The sequence below is a fragment of the Epinephelus fuscoguttatus genome, linkage group LG16 (assembly GCF_011397635.1).
Source record: "Epinephelus fuscoguttatus linkage group LG16, E.fuscoguttatus.final_Chr_v1".
Taxonomy (NCBI): Eukaryota; Metazoa; Chordata; class Actinopteri; order Perciformes; family Serranidae; genus Epinephelus; species Epinephelus fuscoguttatus.
In genome coordinates, this window is record NC_064767.1 from 7,571,286 (window position 1) to 7,595,392 (window position 24,107).

Below are 24,107 nucleotides of genomic sequence, written 5' to 3' on the forward strand. Positions count from 1 at the left end.
GTCCAATCACAGAAGAGAGTGAGGTGACTGCCCCGCCTCCAAACTGCATGTTGAAAAAGAACGTCATCTGCCTCATACATTTAGCTTTAGCCAAAATTAGCTAGTTGTTCAAATCATAGACACATCTCACCCGAAACGAGTGTTTATCTTTCCAACCGACAGCCTCCGTGACGGTAACTTATTCGGTGCTCCCCGGGTTTACCGAGCCGCCAAACATGTATCTAAAAGCCTTATTCCGATGCAGGGACATGCTGAAAGCAGAACTGATCGTGTGAAATGCTGGCTAGCTTAATCAAAGCTAGCTGACGAGCAGGGGCCGAGAAACGAAAGTGGCTAACACTAACAAGAGATAAGCCTATCACAAGAAGCCTGGGTACTTTACCTGCCACTGAAGCCACAGGACGGAGGACTGATAGAGACAGAGCCTTTCCTACAAAGTAAGTGAAGTCTGCTACTCGGAATAAGCAACGTTTCTAGTGAACACCTCACACAAACATCGGCTAGTCACCTGCTAACGTGTAGACAAACACTTTGACAACTTCGCTAGCTGGCTTGCTAGCAGCACAAGTGGCCTCAGTTTCAGTTAGGGACAACTGACGTTCTGCTAACGTGATTATGGAACATAGGAGTACAGTTATATTTATGTTATTGGCGACCATCTTAATTGTGATATTATCAGCACTGATGTTGCGCCAGTTATTAATATGCTGGGTTCCTGTTTTGTTAAGTGAGTTGTTGTTACCTTGTATTTTGCTGGACAAATGTCAAATGCACCATTAGCATCAGTCTGCCAGTGTATTATTAATGACATTAGGTGGTTTAAACAGGGAATGATGTTCCAACTTTTGTTAAATGCGCATTATTTTGGTAAGTAATGTAAAAGTTGTCATGTTATGATGATATATTTGCATCTCTCCTATTAAATACATCCTTGTTTTCATTTTATAATAATAATCTAAGGATAAAGAGATAGTTTGCCAACAATGGTGTGTGTCAGGATTGTTTGTTATACCACAGATGTTCAAGAGGGCAAATGTTTTATGCCAAACTATACCCATGTGGTACAGTTATAGAATTAATATTCTGTTATTTGCAGTTAGCATACATAGCAGAGTCTAATGTCACTAAAAACTAAAGTTCCTTCATGTGCAAAGAAACCCCAGTGCAGGAATTAACTTGTTTTATTGCCTTGTTGTGGGTAGTTTTATTGGGTGGTTGGTGTGTGTGTGGCTGTGTGTTTGGATCTGTGTTTGTGTGACAGTGTGTTCCAGAAATGGCAGCATCATCAGTGGCATGTTTGTGTTGGCACCTTGATGTGAAACCCTGCACTAGCCGTGCTGTTTTAGCCTATGACGACTGCAGGTCTGCAGGTCTGCCCAAAGGCATTTATCTATACACTGTTGGTGGTGTCTGTTGATTGAATTGCCTCGTGCGCGCACACACACACACACACACACACACACACACAGATGTACTTTCAGATACAGTGTTAACTGGCAAGCCTGAAATAACCCAAAGATAAATTTGTCAAGTGCAAAGAGGGGGAGATGGATGAGCTGTGCGCATGTGTCGGCACAGAAAAGAGTTGCAGATGAATTTTATGATAACACTGTTTTCTATTTTAGAGTTAGCCAGCTTAAATGATTATTTATATTTATTATATTTATTATTATAATGTTAAAACTGATGTCCAGAGCATGAATATGGGGTATGCATAATTATCCATGACACTAAGGTGAGTTAACACTTTATGTTATTTACTATCAATATGATCACCATTCACTTACCAAAGGGTTTTGTAATTTAAGATATGCACATCTTGGCTGTGACTCTATCACTGATGTCATCTCGATAGTAGAGTCTCCACTGCTTTAAACCTGTGACACACAGTAACTGTGGCAAGACTCAAGCACTGAACCTTCTGGATACATTTCATTGTCTGTGGCAAGATGCGACCACATGACACGTGTTGTTGCAGTATGAATTAGGATTGCTTTTAAACCGTTTAGTACATGGTAAATGTTGAGGCCTTACAATAACATATCACTGATCCCTCCGCCTCCCTCATCATCTCCCTGTTTCTCAACTTTTGAGGCATGGGAGTCAAATTCAAAGCAATCCATGTGTCTGTACAGAGCGAGCAGGCACAAACACACATGCTCTTCTTCTCCATTCTCTGTACAGCATAACATCACACATATACTTTCCTTCTCCCTGGCTATAGTCTGATAGACTCCCGTCTGGTCAAGTAACGGCCCCAGCATCTCCGACGCCACTGCACTGAAGATGACTGAAACTGTCTGTTCAAAGAGCACTTGTTCCGGGAAATTGACTGCTTCTGAGGCGACTTCGATGATGAGTCATCAAAGAGGGGGATCTTAGATATCTTGTTTGTTCCACCTCTCCAATTTGTAAAAAGAGAGCCCTTATTGAATGGTAACAGTGATTCCATTTTAGTTACAGTTTTGATCATAAGACAGGGCAGTCCCAAATAACTTGAGTGTTCTAGTCTTTCAAATGTGGATGCAGCTAATGGATACTTAATCAGCAGAAAGATCACCCCCTGTCTAAATGGCAATATAAGCACGTTAATAGAAATGGATCATTTTAAAATGTATCCTGTGGTCTAAGTATTGGCTTTCTTAACCAGAGATGTAAACTGCAGAAGGAACTGAGTCAAAACATGGACTTAAATTATGATATGTACACTGCAGCTGTTTATATGCATTTATGTGGCATAGCTTATGTGGCATAGCTGCATTAATATAATTTGGTTTTAGCACTGAGGTAAGTCAATGGAGCCTGGAAGCTCTCCTCATTTTCAACAGTTTTGTTTCTGTCTGCACCATTGTACATGATGGTAGTTAGCTTTTGTGTGTCCATTGTTTTTTCTGCTACTTATTACGTTGCATTGTGGGATAATTTTAGTCCACGACATAGTGTATAAAAACTCTCACCAGGCATCCAGGCAACACTACATTACACAGTCAATGATTCTAGACACAGCGCTGGATCACTGGTCCATTTAAAGTTACATTTAATGCCATTTTAATGCCAATTAATTAAATGTAATCAGGTGTATCGCTGCTGAACCCCAAAATGAACTAGCCAGTCTGACTACTGTACAAACTATACTTTTAGGATTAAGCAGGAGGGCCTTTATCTGGCACCAGTATCCTCTATCCTGGTATTTTTCTTTTGGGAAACACATGCAAATCATGCATGTGTTGATTATTGTTTTATTTCAATCATCTGCTCCTCTATCTATAGTCCTCCAGCACCTGCTTTCTACTACAGCACCATGTTACTTTTCCCATCAGCATGTTCACAAGAGGACTCATTGTGCTCTGATCATATTGTGTTAATTTATTGCTCATTTGGTACATGGCCATAACACAGTTCATTGTTCATTTCTGTCACCTGTCAGTTTCCTATCAAATACAGCACATCTGTTGGGTGATGCTGCCATCTGAAATGTAGATGTAGGCTGTTATATACTTTACACTGCACGTCATGAAAAAGGGAGAGAGAGCTATTGTGTTAGTGGTAGTTCACTGCTGTGTGCAGTCTGTGGTCTGTGTTTGACAGGCTAATCTGGCCCTGCGTGGATCCCATCAGCAGCTGACTGTTAAATTGAGTTAGCTTGTTAAAGCTGCCCTGCTCGTCTGAAGTCTGAGAGCTGCGGGCCGGTCTGTTTGCCAGCTTTCAACTTTGACTCTCAAACAGCATCAGCCGCTCACTTCATCTTGCCATGTGAGAGAAACATCTGTGTGGTGTGAGTAAATAAGAGCGAGGTCAGTTTCTCCACCTTTGTCGAGACCTAGCCCTGAAATGTGTGCGCTTTATATAAATGGCCACATGAATGGACGCAAACACACACAGTGGCATGGCTGTGCAGATCTCTTGTCGCATGCTGCAACCACCAACATCTACTGCTTCTGTTGCTATGGCAACGACTCAGCTGCCACTCCAAGCTGTGTAACCATGGAGACATCAGACTGGGTGACATCACTCCCCGGAGTTCTCGGTGCTTACATCAGAGCTCACAAGTTCTGTATGCTGGCTTATAATTTTTTTATGCGAGACCGACAGCATACGGCACGTATTGTCGCTGTGCGTCCACGATGACTTATCAGCCTCGACATAAAAGGGCCCTCGCCTTGGTACAGTGTGTGTGTGTGGCTGCCTCACAGGTGAAAGAGCAAATGATTTGGTTTGGTGATTGTGTCCATGGCTTTGATATCCGCTCAGTAATAAGTTGAATGCGTGTGTGAATGCATTTGTCGTCAAGGTAATAATTCAAGTGGTTTGGACTAGTGATGCTTCCCAGGCCTTTGATATGTGATCAGTGGCCGTGTGTGTGTGAGTGTGTGTGTGTGTGTGTGTGTGTGTGTGTGAGTGAGTGTGTGTGCGTGCTGATATGCAAACCAAAACACACCTGTTGTATTTCCATTAAATGAATCAAGAGACTGGAAGTTACACAAACCACTTGGGTGCTGATCATAGACCTTTTTTTGTGAAAGTAAACACATAGTTCAAGTTCTTTATTTATCACGTGCACAACAGATACAGAGAAGCAATGAAAACCTCGAGTGTCAGGCTGTTACCGACAATGCTAAATAAATATGTCTAAAAAATGAAAAAGAAGATGACACAAGTGAAAACAAAATGAGGATCTAAACATGAAATGGTACAAGTTAAAGTTAAGTGACTAGACGAAGGTTTTGTGCTACAGTTACAGAGCGTAGATGATAAGGTTTGGGTCAGTTTCGTCGTTGATATCTTTTCGTAACTTTTCTTGTTTGGGTAATTATATTAAGTATTTATATTTGACATTCTCTGCTGAATCAGTCTGAAGCAACCATCAAGTTTGTGTCAGGTCTGAGTTTTGTCTGAATTACTTTTTATTTTAAACCATTATCAAGTGTCAAGTCATTTGTTGCTTGAATCTTAATACGTTGTCTACACCAGCTGCATTGCGAAAGCAGGAAAGGCCTCAAACCTCTGTCACCGTCACACAGGAGCCGTTAAGCCGCAGCACTGCTGTGTACTCTGAATTAATTTTACAGTGCACACAGCCCAATACAGAATCAGGAAATTGCACACAAAAATCAGTCATGCAGCATGAAAATATAAGTGAAGTGCAGCTGTAATGCGGGCGGTGTAGACAGTGGTAGTAGTTAAGATTTAAGTTTATCTGTTCAGTCTGATAAATGCAAGATGGATGACTAAATAAATAGAGCTTAAACGCTTATGTTTCAGGTCATGACATTGTTTCCTCTTCACCTATCGTCATTTTTGCTGGTAAAATATAAACCATGTATTTACCTTCAACCTTACGTCATGGGCCAAAGGAAATAAGAGATAATTTGAACTGGATAGTACTGTTTTTTAAAAAAATGTAACCTTGAGCCTTAACCACTTGTACATTAAGAGACCGGAACATTGAGTATGCCTGCAACTTATTTCTAATTAGCACTTACTGATATTTTCAGGAATTAAAGCACAAGTTAAGAGTACAATTTCCGAGGCTAAGAGGCCATTAAGTCGTGTGACAATCAATAAGGCTGTATAAGTCCATGTTCTCACATTACATATCCAATTAGCATTGCTGGATACAGAATTATTTTCTCCTATCAAGCAGCCTGATGTTCATTTAGCTAATGCAGGTGCAGTCACAGACAGATAACACACCCTCTCGACCACTCTGTGGAGTTTGTTAATGCTCTTAGTAGCCAGCTCTGGCTGGCCAAAGAAGCTTTTAAGCTTGCTCCTCAGTCTCTTATAGCATAAACCAAAGTGGCTGTGCTATTTCTGGATATGATGAGCAATGATCACTGTTTGGTCGAAGTGTTCCTGAAGAAATATTAAGTAAACAGTAAAAGAAATACACAGCAGAAGGCCGAACCACTACAACTGTGAGTGGAGGACGCCTAATATATGTTCACAAGCTGATTCAACAACTTGAAAATGAAACCCGGGCAGTATATGTTATGAAATGCAGTATCTGACTCATAAAGCAGGTGCACTTCTGCACATCTTTCCATTCAGATGAATTCAATTCACTTTACTGACCACACAGCTACGTAGGCAGAATGTGTTTCCAGTACAGTGCATGATTGAGTAGAATTTGAGTGAATATACAGTAACTGATTTTTCAAAATTAATTTTAAAACTTTGGTTCAGTTTTAGAGAGACTTGCCAGCTGAGTCTGAGCCTTTTAATCAACACTCAAACATCAAGAAACACAACTGATCATAGTTCAAATGTCTGCAGATGGAGTGATGTCTGAGTCAAGAGATGAACGTATATTAGAAGACAGCTATTTCTGTGCGTCTGTGTACTGCTTGTGTTAATATGCTAGTTCTGTGCTAATTTTATATTTAACTTTGATGATTAATATGACATTTCCTCAACATTCAAATCCAGTGTCTGGTTTTCTCTTTTCTGTCCTGTGTCTGGTTTTTCTTCTCCCCCTCAGGTAGCAGTGGGTCTCTCTCAAGGGCAGAGCCATGGGTGCGTTCCTGGACAAGCCCAGGACAGAGAAGCACAACTCACATGCAGAGGGCAACGGCCTGCGCTATGGGCTCAGCTCCATGCAGGGCTGGCGGGTAGAGATGGAGGATGCTCACACAGCTGTGCTGGGACTCCCTGCTCCCGGTATGACTGACTGGTCCTTTTTTGCTGTGTACGATGGTCACGCTGGCTCAAGGGTTGCCAACTACTGCTCTAAGCATCTTCTGGAACACATTATCAGTGCTAGCTTAGGGGGCGGAGGGACTCAAGGCTCCCAGGCTGGTTCAGACAGCTCCAGCAGTGAGCCCCCACCACTGGGTCCCCCCTCAGTGGAGAGTGTGAAAGCTGGGATCCGGACAGGCTTCCTGAGGATTGATGAGCACATGCGCAGCTTCTCTGACCTTCGAAACGGCATGGACCGTAGTGGCTCCACAGCAGTGGGAATCCTCCTGTCACCTGATCATTTCTTCTTTATCAACTGTGGTGATTCTCGAGCTGTTCTATACCGCAATTCACAAGTGTGCTTCTCCACGCTTGACCACAAGCCTTGCAACCCACGTGAGAGAGAGCGCATCCAGAATGCCGGTGGCTCAGTAATGATTCAGAGGGTTAATGGGTCACTGGCTGTATCGAGGGCCTTGGGGGACTACGATTACAAGTGTGTGGATGGGAAGGGCCCCACAGAGCAGCTGGTTAGCCCCGAACCAGAAGTGTTTGAGATGGTTCGGGCCCCGGAGCAGGATCAGTTTGTGATCCTGGCATGCGATGGCATCTGGGATGTCATGTCTAATGAGGAGCTGTGCGAGTTTGTGAAATCTAGGCTTGAGGTGACTGATGATCTGGAGAGAGTCTGCAACGAAGTGGTGGACACTTGCCTGCACAAGGTGTGTACAGATTGGTTTTTGAGCATGACATTTGTGTTTTTGTTGTGACTGCTGATTGCTTTTAGAGATTAAAATGTCTGGAATCTGGCACAATGATTCCTCTAAGTAACCAGTTTGCCACAAGTGACTTTGTGTTAATAAGACAGCCACTTCAATTCCTGGCGTCAGATATATTTATGATGACGACATATTAAATGTACGTAGTTCTAAAGACAGTTTTCCAATAAGGCAATGAACATAATAATCCAAAAATAAGGCCTTAAATGTCTTGAATTAATCCTTCAGATGTCTTAAAAAAGAAATGAAAAGTAGGACTTTATCAGGTTTTTTTTTTTGGTTTTTTTTTGTCAGTTTTGGTTATGAAAAATTTGTCTAAAATTTTATCTCAAATGGCATTAACAAAGTCTTACATTTAACTTGCCCTAAGCTACAGGAACCCTGAAAAGTGGTGTGTTATTTAGCTAAACAGGAACTAGCTTTAGGTGCATGGCTGAATGGTTTTGCAGAGAAGCCTGGAGGAAAAAGTGGGGGCGTCGATAGAAGAACATCCTTAGTGGATAGAGCAGGCGCCACATGTACAAAGGCTTCGTCCCTGGCTCGACCCCAGCCTGCGGCCCCCTGCTGCATGTCCCTCTCCTCTCACGCCTAGCTGTCCTATCAATTAAAGGAAAAATGCCCAAAAAAGAATCTAAAAAAAGGAGGAAAAAGTGAAATTAGTACAAGCTTTTAATTTTGAGGTATGAACCCTTCACCTTCTGTAGGCTTGAATGACAGATGTACAAATCCTGCAGGTCCTTATTAATCCTGAACAGCGGCTGTGATCAGTTTGAATTTGGTTTGTTACAATGAATTCTCATAGTGTTGAAATGGAAACATAGCATACAGAGGTGAAGTCCCTGCCCTTCCAAGTGCCCCATGGGAGCTTTTTTTTTTTTTAAGAATAATTATATACGATAGTCAGTGGCAAGAGACAGATTTATATATATTTTTATCCTGCTTGATATGCGCCATGAATTAATTTTAAAGGGAACTTTAAAAGTCAAGAAAGTCTCATTTTTTCGTAGGATAGTCTTCGTATCTCTCAATCAGGAGAGACTCGTTTTGATAGAAGAGAATATTTATGTACATGTGCACACAAGTTTGAAAAATGTGAAACGTCATTGGCGATTAGACCCCATCGTGATGTTATCTATTCCAGGAGGGTGGTAAAGATGTAGTATAATAGGGAACCCCCCCTTAGAGAGTCTAGACGCTGGTGGTGATGATGAGGGAGCTGACGATCTGGATGTGAAGAGGAGTGGACCCTAGGGGGGGAGGAGGGCACGACGATTCCGCCTAAAATGACAGCTGACAGGAGCAGAGAGGAGAGCAGATTTAAAGTTTGGCAGCAGCAACAAGAATGGCTGAAGAATATCGTCGCAAATTTGATTAGCTAACCAGCAGTGGGACCAGCCATAGTCAGCTGATTGGAGGAAGTGGTGGGAGTGGGATAAGGAGAGAATTGTGAATTGATATAGCATAAAGAAAATCTTCCTGATTGAACGTACGCACAAATATAATGTTACCTTACCAGGTGTGTTTTAGCTGGGAAGCAAAAGAACAAGCAAGACCTGTTGCTGGTGTGAGTACATCACGCTACGAAACAAACATGCAGGCATCGTAGCTTCAGTGAGAAAGCTATGACATCACCTGTGCGACTTGTGTAGTCTTTCCATGTATGCATTTAAGTCTTGTACTTCAACAGTATTCCGATGAACTGGGACTTTATCGACTTGCAGAATTGTCTTTTAAATTAACAAACATCATGTGTTATTCATTGCACAGTTCAAGTCCCACAGTGGTCCACCGTAAGGGGGGGGGGATTCCCTTCTCTATTGTACATAAAATAGCATATTTATGTTACGATATTGAAATTGTGTACTCTATCAACACTGACTGTCCCATTACTTGTGCCATGGAAGTCATCTTAATCATTTATTTCAGCACGACACAATAAGTCCTCCTCTTACCTGCTCTCTCTCCGCTCCTTTCTCCTCCCGTCCATCTCAGGGGAGTCGGGATAACATGAGTGTTGTGTTAGTGTGTTTGCCCAACGCTCCCAAAGTGTCGGAGGAAGCTGTGAGGAAAGACGCTGAGCTCAACAAATATCTGGAGTCTCGAGTGGAAGGTGAGAATGGATGGATGGAGAAAAAGAGCCCATGTTTACTGCATGTGCAAAAATAATGTGATTGTTAAATGTTTAAAATGTTAGTTGCTTATAATCTTCAATTTCTCCTAAAAACAGCTCTGGGGTGTTTCAATTTAACAGTATGGGTGGTTAATATTTGTGTGAAATTTTGACTGTAAACCTTGTTAATAATCTTAATACATTTCAAGAATTTTAAGGAGAAACAGTTTTTTTGGAGACACAGGATCTCTCTCCAACTGCAACATTATATCTGTATGTATGTTTTCTCCACTGACTGACCCTGGCACACTCTGTTGTCCAACCTCCGGCCAAGTTATCCCCGGCTCACAGCAGAGGAATGACACCGTCATGACCTCTTCCATTTCAGCAAGCATTTCCCCCCCTTTATTCCTTGTTCGCTCCTCTCCTCCCTCACTCAAACATTCCCTGTCTTGTTTGGATGGATTTAATTTCCTCCCGTTTTTCCTCTGATGAACACAGCGCAGCTTTTCTTCTGGCCACTGTTAGTTTGTGTAAAACCAGGGCTGGTCAGCTGTTTCAGATTTTGGCCAAAGAAACATTCTCTGGGAGGTAAAAGTAGCCTTTACACTTTACCAGTCTTGTCCTGATCAACAGAGCAGAAAAACCTGGGTCTAGACTTTGGAAACAATGTTGTAATATCAATTTTTTATGCAGGTGGTAGTCATGTTTGCTGAATGGTTTGATGGGCACTCCAACGTGGGGTTCAAATCATTTTACATTTCAGGGTAAAGTACAGTTCTGTTGGAGTGTTTGTCTCCAGGTGCTGTCTAATACTGGAAGATAGACAGAAAGAGAGAATAGAAAGAGGGAGAGGAATGCTTTGGCTGAACATTGATCTGGCCTCACGCCACTCTCAACTCAGTTGCAGGCCTCTTTCTGTCACCATCTCTCTCACACACATGCTCATTTCCACAAATTCACTTGTGTGTTTTCCATCTTCACGTCTTTTCTCTCTCATTTGTCACATTTTTGGTCTTCCTCCTCTGTTCTGTTCCTCTCTGCCTCCCCTATCTTCCCCCAGCTGTTCTTGGCTATCACCAGCTGTGGTAATACTGACTTGTGTAACAACATCTCTGGTATTGTTTTAGAGATGCTGTCCCGGCCAGGGGAGGAGGGGTTTCCGGACCTGGTAGCAGTGATGAGGAACCTATCCACTGACATCAACATGCCCTGTCTGCCACCAGGGGGAGGCCTTGCCAGCAAGTAAGAACCGATGCCCTTAAAGCGGCACTCAGTGTTCATTTACGTTCGTTTTCGTCTACGATGTCCAGTCATAACATCTGGAATAAAAATATTAAAGGGATAGTGCACCCAAAAATGAAAATTCAGCTATTATCTACTCACCCATATGCTGAGGAAGGCTCAGGTGAATTTTTAGAGTCCTCACAACACTTGCAGAGATCCAAGGGGAGAGGGGGTAGCAACACAACTCCACCTAATGGAGGCTGACGGCGGCCCAGATTAAAACATCCAAAAACACATAATTGAAACCACAAAATATCTCCATACTGCTCGTCCGTAGTGATCCAAGTGTCCTGAGGCTCCGACATAAAAAGTTGTTTGGAAAAACGTCATTTGAAGAGAGGCAGTGAGGCTAAAAACAGAGTTCAAATGACGTTTTTCCAAACAACTTTTTATGTCGGGGCTTCAGGACACTTTGATCGCTATGGATGAGCAGTATGGAGATATTTTGTGGTTTCAATCATGTGTTTTTTGGATGTTTTAATCTGGGCCGCCGTCAGCCTCCATTAGGTGGAGTTGTGCTGCTACCCCCTCTCCCCTTGGATCTCCACAAGGGATGTGAGGACTCTAAAACTTCACCTGAGCCTCCGTCGGCATATGGGTGAGTAGATAATGGCTGAATTGTCATTTTTGGGTGCACTATCCCTTTAAACTGCAAGGAGAGTAAAAAACAAAAGCAGGTTATCTAGTGTGTGTACTGAGTATTTGTATGTCATTAACTACCCACCTAAGTTTGCAGCCATTACAATACTAGCAAGATGGTTTACTTTTTTGACAGCTACACCTTCCCTTACCTTGTTTTCCACATACGCCCTTCATTGTTGCTTTGATGGATGGTTTGAATTGTATAGCTCAAAAGACCTTATCACATTCTTGTGTCTGTGTTCTCCTGCAGACGCAGTGTTATTGAAGCAGTATACAACCGTCTGAACCCATACAGGGAGGAAGATGGGGTGAGTATCAGTAGATGTGACACTTACACACCTTAAGTTTTTGAGGCCACATGAGTCTCAGTGGTCTCTGAAAACCTCTCACTCTAATGTTGATTCATCCTCTGTGGTGGACCAGACTGGAGATTTGTGTGTATTGTATTTATTTTCACACTCAAAATGAAGTATTATAATTGACTTCAGAGGCTTTGAGCCCAGCACACCCTTTCATTGTGATAAACATTTTTTTTCCTGTGCATAGTGCATGATGCACACCTTCCTGTCAGCCCTCATAATGGGTTATGCATGCATGACAGCACAGCTTTGTCAGAAGTTTTTCTAGTGGAACTGAGAACTTTTTCTCCCTCAACAAAGTCGAGTGAAAGCATTCTCCTCTGAAGTTATTTGCTCTAAGTGGGGCACTCCCTGTGCATCACAGATTTCTTTGATCAGCTCATTTGTTTGCTCTCACATCTCTGTATTTTCTCTGCTCTAACATAAAACATCCCCAGTGGACTCTTAAGCCAACACTTTCCGAATCAGTCTCTATTTATTAGACACTGCAGTAATATACAGAACAATCCCAAACAGCAGTATTTGCCACTGGCACTAGAACAGTGTTCCCCCCTTTTTTTTCTCCGATATTTTTTGGGGCATTTTTAGCCTTTAATGTATAGGACAGACAAGTGTGAAAGGGGAGAGAGAGAGGGAGAGACATGCAGCAAAGGGCCACAAGCTGGAGTTGAACCCGGGCCACTGTGGCAACAGCCTTGTGGGACGCCTGCTCTACCACTAAGCCACCGATGCCCCAGTGTTCCCCTTTTTGAGGATGCCTCAATGTTGTACAATTATTAGCTCACTTTTCCTTTTGTGAAAAACAGAAGACGAAACTAAATATATAAGTATAAATGACAGTAAGTCATGACAAATACGAGCAGAGTGAAGAGATTCAGCGTAACTCCAGGAACAATGGATTGCTGAAAGGAATCTGTTTCAAGTTTCAAACACTGTGTAGGTTTTCAACGCAAACAAAGAGTCAAAGTGTCCAAACATACTTTTCAAACCAGCAGCATTCATCTTCCCTGCTGTCCGTCCCTGTGCTCAAAATGTTCCAGGGACACAAATGTGCAGCTTCTGTTTGTCCTTAGCTCCTTTTACACAGATGAAGCAAAATGGGTGTAAAGAAAATCCACTATTACAGCAGCTTTGCTTTTTTACACTGAACCAAACAACACTGGCAGTATTATGGTGTTACAGTACACCAGGGTATTTAGAAATCTCGAGGGTATCATTTTAACCATCTAAAATACAGATGCTCATGCGAGTTTAAAAATTAACGTGCCACCAGAGGTCAGTCCCTATGAGTACAAAGGGCAACTGAGCTGACAGACATGGTGACTGCAGGTGGTGGGGATAACATTACAGGACTGTAAACAGCTGTGATGGCAGTGAGAGACCAATTATATCATGTAGCTAGGTGAATTAAGGGTTACTTCAACCAAACCAGAGTTGGTGATTGTTGGAACAGAGGATTAACTAACTGGGCAGCTAACAAGACTAAGACGGTTATGGTTTTATTTTGTTTTAGTCAAGTTTGAATAAAGTGTGATTTACGATGAGTTAACAAGGCAGTTCAACTTAACTTAGTCTTACTTTGGTAAAGGAGAGAAACTTGAGTTCAGAAGGCGTACGGTTGTACATATCTGTTTGATTAATAAAGATAGTGGTGCGCACTAATTCAGTCATATACTGTCTACCCTGGTGAAATTTCAGGAAGGTATTAACGTATGAAAAAATAGATTGCGCCCAAGCCCAAAGTGGAACACAACAGTATCGGCTTCTAGCGTGTGTGTGTGCCTGTAGTCCCACCATGCTGGCTGTACCTTTTTACAAAGACGTCAATTTGGTTTTGTTACCACCTCAACTCTGTCTCTCCACTTCATGTTCCTACCTTTTTATACAAAAAACAATAAAATATTCCTTTAAAATTGGAAATAAAAAGCAACGGCATGTTTCTAACAGACTCAAATAAAGACCTAGTTCTCTGTGTATTTGTGATGAATAAAGGCTGTGGCCACTGTTTGGGATTTTATGGCACTAAGGAGTCTGTGCTGAACAAATGTCAAACACTAGCAAGTGGTGTCTACGGATGTAATCGTGCCCACAGATAGGCAATATACACTTGTGTCACAGAAACATGCCCTCTCTGATGTAATGGCCAGGTGTCTATGAAACCTGTGTGTGTTGTGTTTGTTTGTTTGTTGGAGTGGATGGTTGGCTTCATATGTCAGCATCTGTATGTGTTTTTAAAAGATGGATCAGATGTGTCTGTAAAGGTATGGCACACTAAGATGCTGCTGTCCACTTGTCTGCTAGGTGTTACGTCTGGTGTGTTCTTGTCTGTTTATGTGTCTGCTGGTGATTGACAAGTCCTGAGGTGAAGCCAGAGTTGTGGAAGGGTGGAAGGGATCTGTGTGTGTGTGTGTGTGTGTGTGTGTGTGTGTGTGTGTGTGTGTGTGTGTGTGTGTGTGTGTGTGTGTGTGTGTGTGTGTGTGTGTGATGTCTCCTGTTTGGTAGCTCATGTTGGTGGTGAGGTGATGTTCACCTTGTACTGTCTTGGTTTGTCTGCGAGGACGGAGAGTTACTGTGATTGTTTGCTCTATGCAAACACGCACACAGTCACAAACACATGAAAAGGAACTTATCTATTCTGCTTAAAACCACAGTGTGTTAACTTTTTATGTGATTATAGCTAAATTATTGTGATGCAAAGTTTGTGTGATGGAAAATGTGACAGTCCTATTGGGAATCGCTGCTGTCTATGATGCCAGTCTGATTTTCAAACTCTGCATATAGTGGCTTCGAATAGAGTTAAGTTGTAATTGTCGTAGTAGCAACAATGTTTAAGGAATGCTGTAATATTAAGGTTTGTCAAACACTTATAGGTTTTTTTTTATATAATTTAATTTCTAACAGAGTTCTATCAAAGGTGCTATCAGTAAAATATGTCTTTTAATATCATCTTGTGGCGGCTTTGGGAAGCTACAACATCTGGAAACAAGTGTGCTCCTCTAAAACCTTCTGTTTATTAGATATCACATATGGCCCTTAAGAGATTTTTTAATACTATTTAATATCCATCATTGCCAATTTTACAAGGATCCATGTCTGCACTGAGTGCAGTATAGGATGACTCACATTTAAGGTTTAAACAACAACATTAATTTCTTCCTGACGTTCCTGTATAAACTGACAACTGCTACAGTGGAAAAAAATCATTTGCTGACAGAAAACACATTCTGATCGATGTATAAATCATACAAGGTGCAACTCCAGTGAAATGCAGTACCATCAGCTCCTTCAACCTGCATATTGTAATTTTGTACTTTTTGCCTCGTCTTATATCGTAGGCTGCTGCTTTATAACTTTGTGTTTTCAGACAGGCTGCAGCGTGTGTGTTTATGGCGTTCCAGATGGTTCTAGTAATCCACGGTTTCCGGTTGTGGAATAATTTAACTGTAGTTTTGGGTAAAGTTGCTTCTGTTCTACAAATTAAATCCACTACAGACTCAGTGAGCTTATTGATGCCATCTGTGATGCTGACGGTGGTGTCTTGGAACGTGCTCCAGACTCTCTGTGTAGTGCAGACTGTAGGGCGGCCTCTGAGGCGCATGCATCGTCGTTAGTTTCAAGTTTTTTTTTTTTGCTTATCCTTTTTATTGATTTGTCCACAGAGATACATTCTCACATAGAAACAGATCCCATCTAGTCCATCGTAACATTTCTAAATTTTTTTGTTCAGCCACACCTGCTGTATTTCCTCCTTAGAGGCCTCACTGCTTTTTGATGTTGTTTCTGGAGAATACCTCAAGGATTTTCAGCAGAAAATGCTTGACTACGTACATGAAATAAACTTCGAGACCATAACAAAAGCCTTTGGGAGTAAGTCGTTCGTCAAAGTTTTAAAATGGCCACATGGTCGCTCCTTGGTGTATTGCACTGATCCAGAGTGTTTATTGCCCTTGTGGCGCAGAGCGAGCAGGAAGGAAACTGCATTTCAGTAGTCCTACTGTCACACTGGTCCATATTCACCGTAAAACACACACCTGCTTTTTTCTCACCAAAGTCCTCTTTTCTGCCAGATCGCTGTGTACAAATAGTCTCACCTGGTTGAACAGGACAGTACAGCTGCTGATATCTCATTGTTAACTGTTGAGGGCACAGAGGTCGTTCGGTTTATCATTCAGCACCTGAACAAAGGTATGCAGAGAAGATCCATGTGGCCGAGGTTACATCAGTTCCTCCACACTTGGCACAGCGCCTTCAGTTAAGAGATGGATGCAGAGGTGGTCTTTTTGTCCATGTGGTCGGGATCGTCGCTGGTGCTCATCTTCTTCACCTTTTCCTCAATGTTTACTCTTATTTATACATTTGAAAACCTTGTGCGACTAAGTAGGCAAGTTGTCAGGAGGAGAGTGTTGAGTTGATTTCCCCATCCTGATGAGTGTTTCATAGCCAGATACCACCGTCATCCAACGGCGATCACGAATAGCTCAAGGTTGTTTTTGTAAAACAGATGTAGGAGCTTAATCTGCACAGTTGTAGCACAAGTTTCGCGGAGCTGACAGGGAGGAGACTAGAAAGGTGATAAATTGTGTGCAGAAAACGAGAAAGTGATTACTGATGGCACCTTAAACTTGAAAAAACCCAAAGCTTGTTATCAAAATGACCTTAGGGAAGACAAACAAATGAAACAAAAATCAGTGTGATCCTAAAAAATATTTAATCAATACTGAAAAATTAAAAGTGGCATGGTTCCACTCTTCAAATATATATTAACCAAATAGTGTGTGGTAATGTACACACGTACACTCACACACATTGATAAGGGATGTATAGATTTGTCTAACTGTGTGTTCACCCTCTGATTAACGCAGCCCTCCTGTTTCATTTGGTAAGTGATCACATATATAACTGTTACACCCTGTCCCCCCTTTCTTCCAACCCCTCATCTACACACACACACACACACACACACACACACACACACACACACACACACACACACACACACACACACATTCTTACAGGCATGTAAGTGGTGACCTGCTCCGCATATTCCCCCTGTCACTCCTTCATCAGTCTCTACTCCCCGCTCTGATCTACTCTCTGGCATGTGGAGCTCCGTGTAGAATTTAAGGTGTGTGTTTGGACGTCCGTGTGCAGACATCACTGTCCAGGTCCAATGAGGATGAATGGTCGTTGTTTCTGGTCCTGTCTGCCCCCCCCCTCCCCCGTCACACGCACACGCCCTACACGCATGCATCGCTGTCTCACTCAGTCTTTCCACAACTGCACGCAAGTCTATAACAGTCTTCGTTTCTGTGTCACTCCCTTGCAATAAGACGAAAGGCCTTGGAAATGTTGTGTTGGCATATTGCTGCAGAAAGAACCTACACACTGAGATTGAAAATGTGCCCTGGCTTACGCTGCTACTGTAACTGCCATTCAACTTTGTTTTGTTATTTTTTTTTGTTGTTGTGTTGATTGTAGGTAAACCTGGCCTTGAAGTCCAGGTTGGGGAAGAAATTCATTGAATGTGACTGTAATGGTTGTGTTTGTACATTTGATAACAGTGTGCCCTCCTTTGTCACCCTGCTCTCCCTCCTTCCTTCCCCCCCATCTCTCCTTTTCCTGCAATATTCCACTCTCCTCCTCCCCGTCTCTCCTCCCTGTCTCTCCTCCCCGTCTCTTTGTGGCTTTCCTCTTGCAGAGCGGAGCTGAGTTGGAGTACCACTGGTAGCTGTCCAGCACAACTGCCTGATTCCCAAAAAAACAGGACCACTTTTCCACACAAGATCACATCCATAGTCACCTCGTCATTTCCTCTGGGATTTTTATTTTTATTCCCCACACTGAGAGATCAATCAAAGCAGAAATCCTGGTTTTAAAAACAAACACACGTGACATGGAGGACGACACAACAGATTTAGTTTTTTGTAGAACAAAACAGGGACAAATAAGAACAACTGCATTGATAAGTGAAAGCAGAACTACATATACAGCGTATACATCAGAGGAGAGGCACACAAGCACAGTTTCTCTCGCCCCCTCGTTTCCCTCGCTTTCTTTGTGGTGGATTGACGGAGAGACACAGGAGTAGCCCTGCTCTGAACACACTGAGGCTCTGCGGTGCCTTTCTCAGAACTGAGAGAGAAGGGAGACCCTCACAACTCAACATTACAAAACCAGCCACTCGTGGATGTTTGTACCGAATAGACTGAAGTGGTTTGTCGGCTGCATTTTTTTTGGCGTTATTTGTTTTAAAGCGTGAACTTTTCTTGCACCTGAATGGCAGCCATTCAACCACGAAAGCCTGCAACCCCCGCACACCTCAAGCCACGCTGTTCAGTCCAGTCTTGCTTGGGGTTCTGGGCATTGCTGGTACTCAAACTGGGGCACAACACTTCACCTATTTGTGGATGTGGCTCGCAGAACTCCAGGATTTAAAACTCCCCATGTCCTCACGTCCCAAAGACTTCTGGATCAACATCATCACCTGAGGCTACACACCTAGCACTCACAACAGATTGGAGTCTGCCCGGCAACTTATTTCAATCAGCCTCCTCCAAACTGCGTCCAAACTACGACAGGACACGTGCTGGTTGCCTGGCTGCAGAACGGAATTACATGGACATGGTTTGAACTCAAGTGTGATGACTCTTCTTGCACGTCCCTGCTCACCTTCTCCCCTCCTGTCTCTTTAAAGGATGATATCAAACAGTCGATTTCCCACTCTGCCCCTCTGTCTCTCTCGTTTCTCTGTCTCTCCATCGGACACACGAGACTCGGCTGTCATGTGCATTGGCAGACATTGCCAGAATCATAAGCTTTTGAGCCTGCTGTTGTTAAAGACATAGAAAGATAGAAATTATATATTAAATTCATATATATATATATATAGAGAGAGATAGATAGAGAGAGAGAGAGAGAGAGAGAGAGAGAGTGAGATATATATATTTTGATTTGTTTGTTTCATCTTAATTCCCAGCCGTGGTATTCGTTGTGGCCTAATGTGCGTGTGGTCTGGATGTGTGCATACATTTTGTGTGTTGGCAAATTTCAACTCAAAGTTGCACACACGGTGTTCCCACACAGCAGCGTTCCAAAGACAGGGTTTTGGAAAAAAGAAATTCCAGCCTCACCTTTTTCTTGTTCTTCCCCCTTTCTCCTCAACACACAATCCTGCTTGTGCTACGACTTGCCTTTTCTATCTCTCTAATATCCTGTGTACAAAACAATGATGCCTTTTTTGTTTCGATTGAAAAAAATTCCATCTTTATCTTTTTCTTTTTTTAAAAAAAAATTGTGTTTTGGTGTATATGGCTTTTCAGAGTACTGTGGCTGTGGTCCTACTACAGATGGGCAAGGAAACGAAAAGAGGAGCATGAAATACACCTTGTACAGCGGGCGGGGAAGGAAGTAGGTTTTTGGTGTTTCACTGTAGGGACAGACGAGAATAGGCCTGACACCCAGAGATGTGTCCACACTGTCACTGAAATTGCTGTCCTCAGTTTCTCAGCAGCTACCTTCACAGACTTTGCCTGAGAGGCTCAGGACGGCTGCTGGGAAAGCCCTGGTTTCATCGACCAGGAGTCCATTTCATTTCTGTCGACCCAAGCACTAACAAGTGATCGAAACTTCTGAAACAAAGCCTCTTCCTTTCAGTCTTTTTGAAACAGATGTGCGCATAGACAAAGCGGATACACATACTTTGCATGTGTATTCTGTTCTGTAGATGAAAATAGGCGATAAGTATAAGCAAAACTGTAATATACACTTTTTTCCCCCTCAATCATTCAATGGCAAACTCATTGTGCTTTCTGAAGTGGTAGTGTTGAAAGAGAATAGGCCTAACAGAGTTTGCTGGCTGATTAATGTTCTTATGGTACACTTTGCTCTTGGTGCCATACGACAAATAGGTACTTGAATGTGTAGATTTTTTTTGTTTTGTTTTTTTGCAGTTGCGTTGTTTTAATGGGATGATTGGTTTTTCTTTGTTTGTGGTGGAGGGAGTGGGCGGGGCGGGATCTCTATAGTTGTGCATGTTTTGTGATTGAGGGAGGAGTGTATTTGTGTGTGAGATGTACTGGGCGGATGGGGGTAATGTGGGCATGTTCAGTGTGGTGGAACACAATGTTAGAGAGGAAAGGTGACGATAAAGAACAACATGAAGAAATATATGTTCTTTTAATAACTTTTAAACTCATTTAAGGACTCAGTTGGTCAACCTCTTTGTTTCTTAACTGAAAAGCAGTCCACATATTTCACCACATTTGATTTGATACTGTGGCTGACGTTGAGTCCTTTTCATTGCAGACACCTGATTTTTATAACTGCAGTTCCTGACTTTTTAACATTGGGTTGTGTTTCACCACACTGAACACGGTTCTCAGTTTAAGTTTATCTTTAAGCTAAATCAGACACTGGGTTAGGAGAGGAACTAAAGGGATAGTTCTGATCTTTTGGCGAGGAATTGTGTGGGGTACTTATCCATGGTCAGTGTATTACATACAGTTTGGAGAAGCAGGCTTGGAGTACCAACGCAGAAGTACTGCTGTGGATGGGAGGGCCGCAGCAAAATGTATTTTAGCCACCTAAAGAAATCAATATCAGTTCAAGTGTACACTATATTAACAGTATTTTTTACTTTTTAACACTTCTGTCAGGCACCCCTTTCCAGTAGGGAAGCTGTCAACGGCTTCAGTTCCCCATCTATGCGCTTGTCAAAGCCAGACTCCATTGAGAAAAACAGTCATTTTAGCTCACTGAACACGGGAGCTGCTGGTCTACCTCTGCCTCGATGTGTTAGTTAGTTTCTGTTAATGTGTGACTTTGGTTAATCCAAGCTAACCCTTTTAAATATCAAAGTCACACAGTAACATGAAAAGACTAAATTTTGGAGGCAGAGGTAGACCAGCAGCTCCTGTGTTCAGCGACGTTAAATCACTGTTTTTCTTAATGGAGTCTGGTTTTGAAGGGAGCAATAAAACGACCTCAGTTACCGTCTCAAATCGCTGTCTGACAGCAAGGTAAAGCACTGAAAATACTCTGAATATAGCATACACTTAAACTGTCATTGATTTTTTTTCTTTTTTTAAGATGTGACTTCTCTTAGGTGTCTACAATATGTTTTGTTGCTCACTGTCCACAGCAGCACATTGCTAGGCTCCTGTGTCAGTACTCCAGCTTCTCCAAACTGGAGGCATGCCAGTGGACATCTACTGTATATAACACATGACTGGTACCTCATACAACCCCACTTCAAAAGATCTGAACTATCCCTTTGAGGGTGGGACGGAAGGAGAAACATTTATTTTTCTGAATGTAATTTTTCATTATCACACTGATTCCACTGCATGGACTGATACAAGCAGCACTGCAGCATCACAGTCTCTCCTCATCAGTCATTTAATGACAAAACAGGCTCTCTTGGCTCCCTTCGTTTTTGAAAACAAATTTACTTGATCATTATTCTGGTTGTTGAATATAATCTTAAGACACTTCTTAGCTTTCTGAAGGAGACTTTGGTAATTGGGTGAATAATTTGACCCTGAGTTGTTGCTTTGATTTCACGATATGTTAAGTAAAGAGGATTTTACAAAGCATATTGTCTCCTGAACCTGTCAGTTATTCTCAGTGGGGTTGATGTGACCACTAAGACCCCAGCAGGGAAGCGAGACTTTTGGAAGCGGCTACAAAACAGCAAAAAGACGGACATGACATTCCTCATGTGGGCTTTTTAGGACGGAAATGAACCCTCGTGCTCTTTGCCACCTCCTTCCGTCGTCTCTGGTCACCCCTTCGATACAGATGTATGATGGCAGTGATCAAGTCCACACTTGTTTTTATTTATTCCAGTGCTTTTCGGCTCTTCTGAAAAATAATGCTGTATTTTGAAGACATACTAAGGTAATGTGTGATCCACTCACCTTCACCTTTGACCTTTGAGAGGACTAAAGGACAGGAGGTTCATGAGACACCCGGGGTTTCCACCATCCCTTCTTCCTGTACTAATTTCCCAGTATGCTATTGTGATGTTACAGACCATACAGTGAACATAAACGTCAATAAAAGATGGATTTAAGTTTAAAACGCTTTAAACTGCAAGGCTTCTTTTATTTCAGCGCCAACTTCAAGTGTCAGCTTTGTGTCTTTTTGTAAGCTTTCACCGTTCAGTAGCCGACAACACAGCAGAAAGTTTGTACATTTGTTTTGGTGTTATCCTGTGTGCGCTGTACATCGCTCTGTGCCAGTGCACACGAGACGGCTTTGTGAAGAAGGAAAAGTCACCGTGTAGTGTAGAAAAGAATGTAGAAGTCTTTTGGTACGGCCTGGTGTCCTCTAAAGTTTTAACATAACTTGGAATATGGGACAAATGATCGCAACTAATTATTATTTTGCAGTATTTAAATAGATCATACTTGACTGGCAGTCCTCTTTCTCCCAGTGAAATTGAGGCGCCTGCATTATTATTGCGGCAGTTTAGTTACGTAGAGACATATAAATCTCTATTATCTGTTGTTTTAATTGCAGATAACAGAACGTAGGTGTAAAATTTTGGTCCTTGAAATATCTTTTCCACATCCTGGATCCAAATATTGTTGCAGATGGAAGACATACAGCAAATGTCCCAGCTACTGGTGGAGAACAATGTACACAGGAAGGCAATCCAGGCACTCCAAAACTATATCAGTGAGGAAGGAAATATTAAAAAGCCTTTACTGTAGTGGTTAAATCATAAAAAGAGCCTATATTTTTTGAACGCTGTAGGTCATCATCATTGCTTTGAGTATAGGAAATACTTTATGTTAAATATTTATCTTTAAAGGTTGAGATTGTAGGATTTGGGAAGGCGTGTATTGGTTATTCAAGCAAGATCACAGCGATCATACTGTTCGTAGACATGCACCAAGTAGGACCTACGCAGGATTAACTGATGTGTTTTCGTAAAGCAATCCAATGATTACCAAACAGCAGACGTTCCCTGCTAGGTGGCAGACAGGACCACAGAAAGGCCAAAGGAGTGTTAAGCGAGGGCTGCTGCTTTCAGGAGCACTGGATGTAAGATGTGAGAAGCAGCTGGCTCTCAGCTATTTTTAACATTCTTAAATCTGGCCCCCATTCAAAAAGGTTTGGACACCCCTGATTTAGGGGTATATATTGGCAGAAATATAATGAGTATGTTGACTTGTGTCATTGTTACCTCAGAACAAAGGAATACTTTGCATTTCTATTTCCAAACAGGTTTGTAGGAAACGGACAACCAGAACACAACATGTAGAAAAAACTCCTGCACACTGTCTAAACTTGCAAAAATAATGATTTTAATGCTGCAACATTTTGGTGACTAGACCTTCCTCAGGCAGACACCTTTGCCTGGTGTGCGGGAGATTTTTCTACAAGTTGTTACCTTAGAATGAGCCCTTTATATCTGAACAGGGAGCAGGTCCTTGTCCACAGAGTCCGCCATATTTGTACAGTCGCTCAGCACAGATCAGATACATCCGTGTTGTCACGTCAGCTACAGAGAGCTTCTGGAAAAAGACTGAGTTTTTAAATGTGAGACTGCTTTATTTAGTGTTTCTACTGGTTTAAATCACTGTTTTTGGAGAGGAACCTCTGCAGGTAAAAACCTGAACATCTGGATCTTAGTTTATCAAACTGAGAAAAAAGATGAGCACACATGAGCAGGTGCTGAGCTAGTGGCCTGTCTGCAACAAGCTGAACCGTACTGGAGAAACACTAATTTGTAATGTGAAAACGTCTTTTCAATTTCTTTGTAGTAATTGTAATCACCCGGGGTCTCATTTATAAACATTGTGTACACACAAAACGAGGCCTGAAAGAGGCGTATGCTACTTCCCATGCAAAAGCTGTAATAAGAACAGACTTAGTGAGGGAAACTCTGACCCATGCTTACGAACATTTTGGAGAAAGGAAATTGGTGATGCACGTGGTGAGGTAGAAGCCTGATTGTAGAAATTGTTGAATATTTTTTGGGTACATGCCATTTTTGGCTTTTCTCCTTGTTTGTTTTGGAGAGGACGAGACCTCTGTGGATAATTCGGCTAAAACCTCCTGAATAATGAAAACTGAAGGACTGAACCAGACATTCTTGATTGACACACTGAAGAAGCTGGTTGCAATCTGCAGTCCTCACCACTAGATGCAATTAAATCCTGCACACTGCTCCTTTAATGATATGACAACTATTAGTTGAACTGTTGATAAAGACATTTATGAGAAATACTTACAGACGCACCC

The 24,107-nt window shown here is 42.2% G+C and overlaps 1 protein-coding gene across 2 annotated transcripts; it reads left to right on the forward strand.

Moving 5' to 3' along the window:
- Positions 1-59: 59 nt before the first annotated feature.
- On the forward strand, positions 60-21,935 carry ppm1ba (protein phosphatase, Mg2+/Mn2+ dependent, 1Ba). 2 transcript variants are annotated; one of them, XM_049600006.1, is made up of 7 exons: positions 60-437; positions 6,482-7,400; positions 9,450-9,567; positions 10,698-10,812; positions 11,747-11,804; positions 16,718-16,734; positions 17,554-21,935. In XM_049600006.1, coding segments are annotated over exons 2-7 (1,197 nt in total). In that variant the 5' UTR covers positions 60-437; positions 6,482-6,512; the 3' UTR covers positions 17,555-21,935. The 2 variants fall into 2 exon arrangements, with proteins under 2 accessions (XP_049455963.1, XP_049455962.1); XM_049600005.1 differs by lacking the exon at positions 16,718-16,734.
- Positions 21,936-24,107: the final 2,172 nt, after the last annotated feature.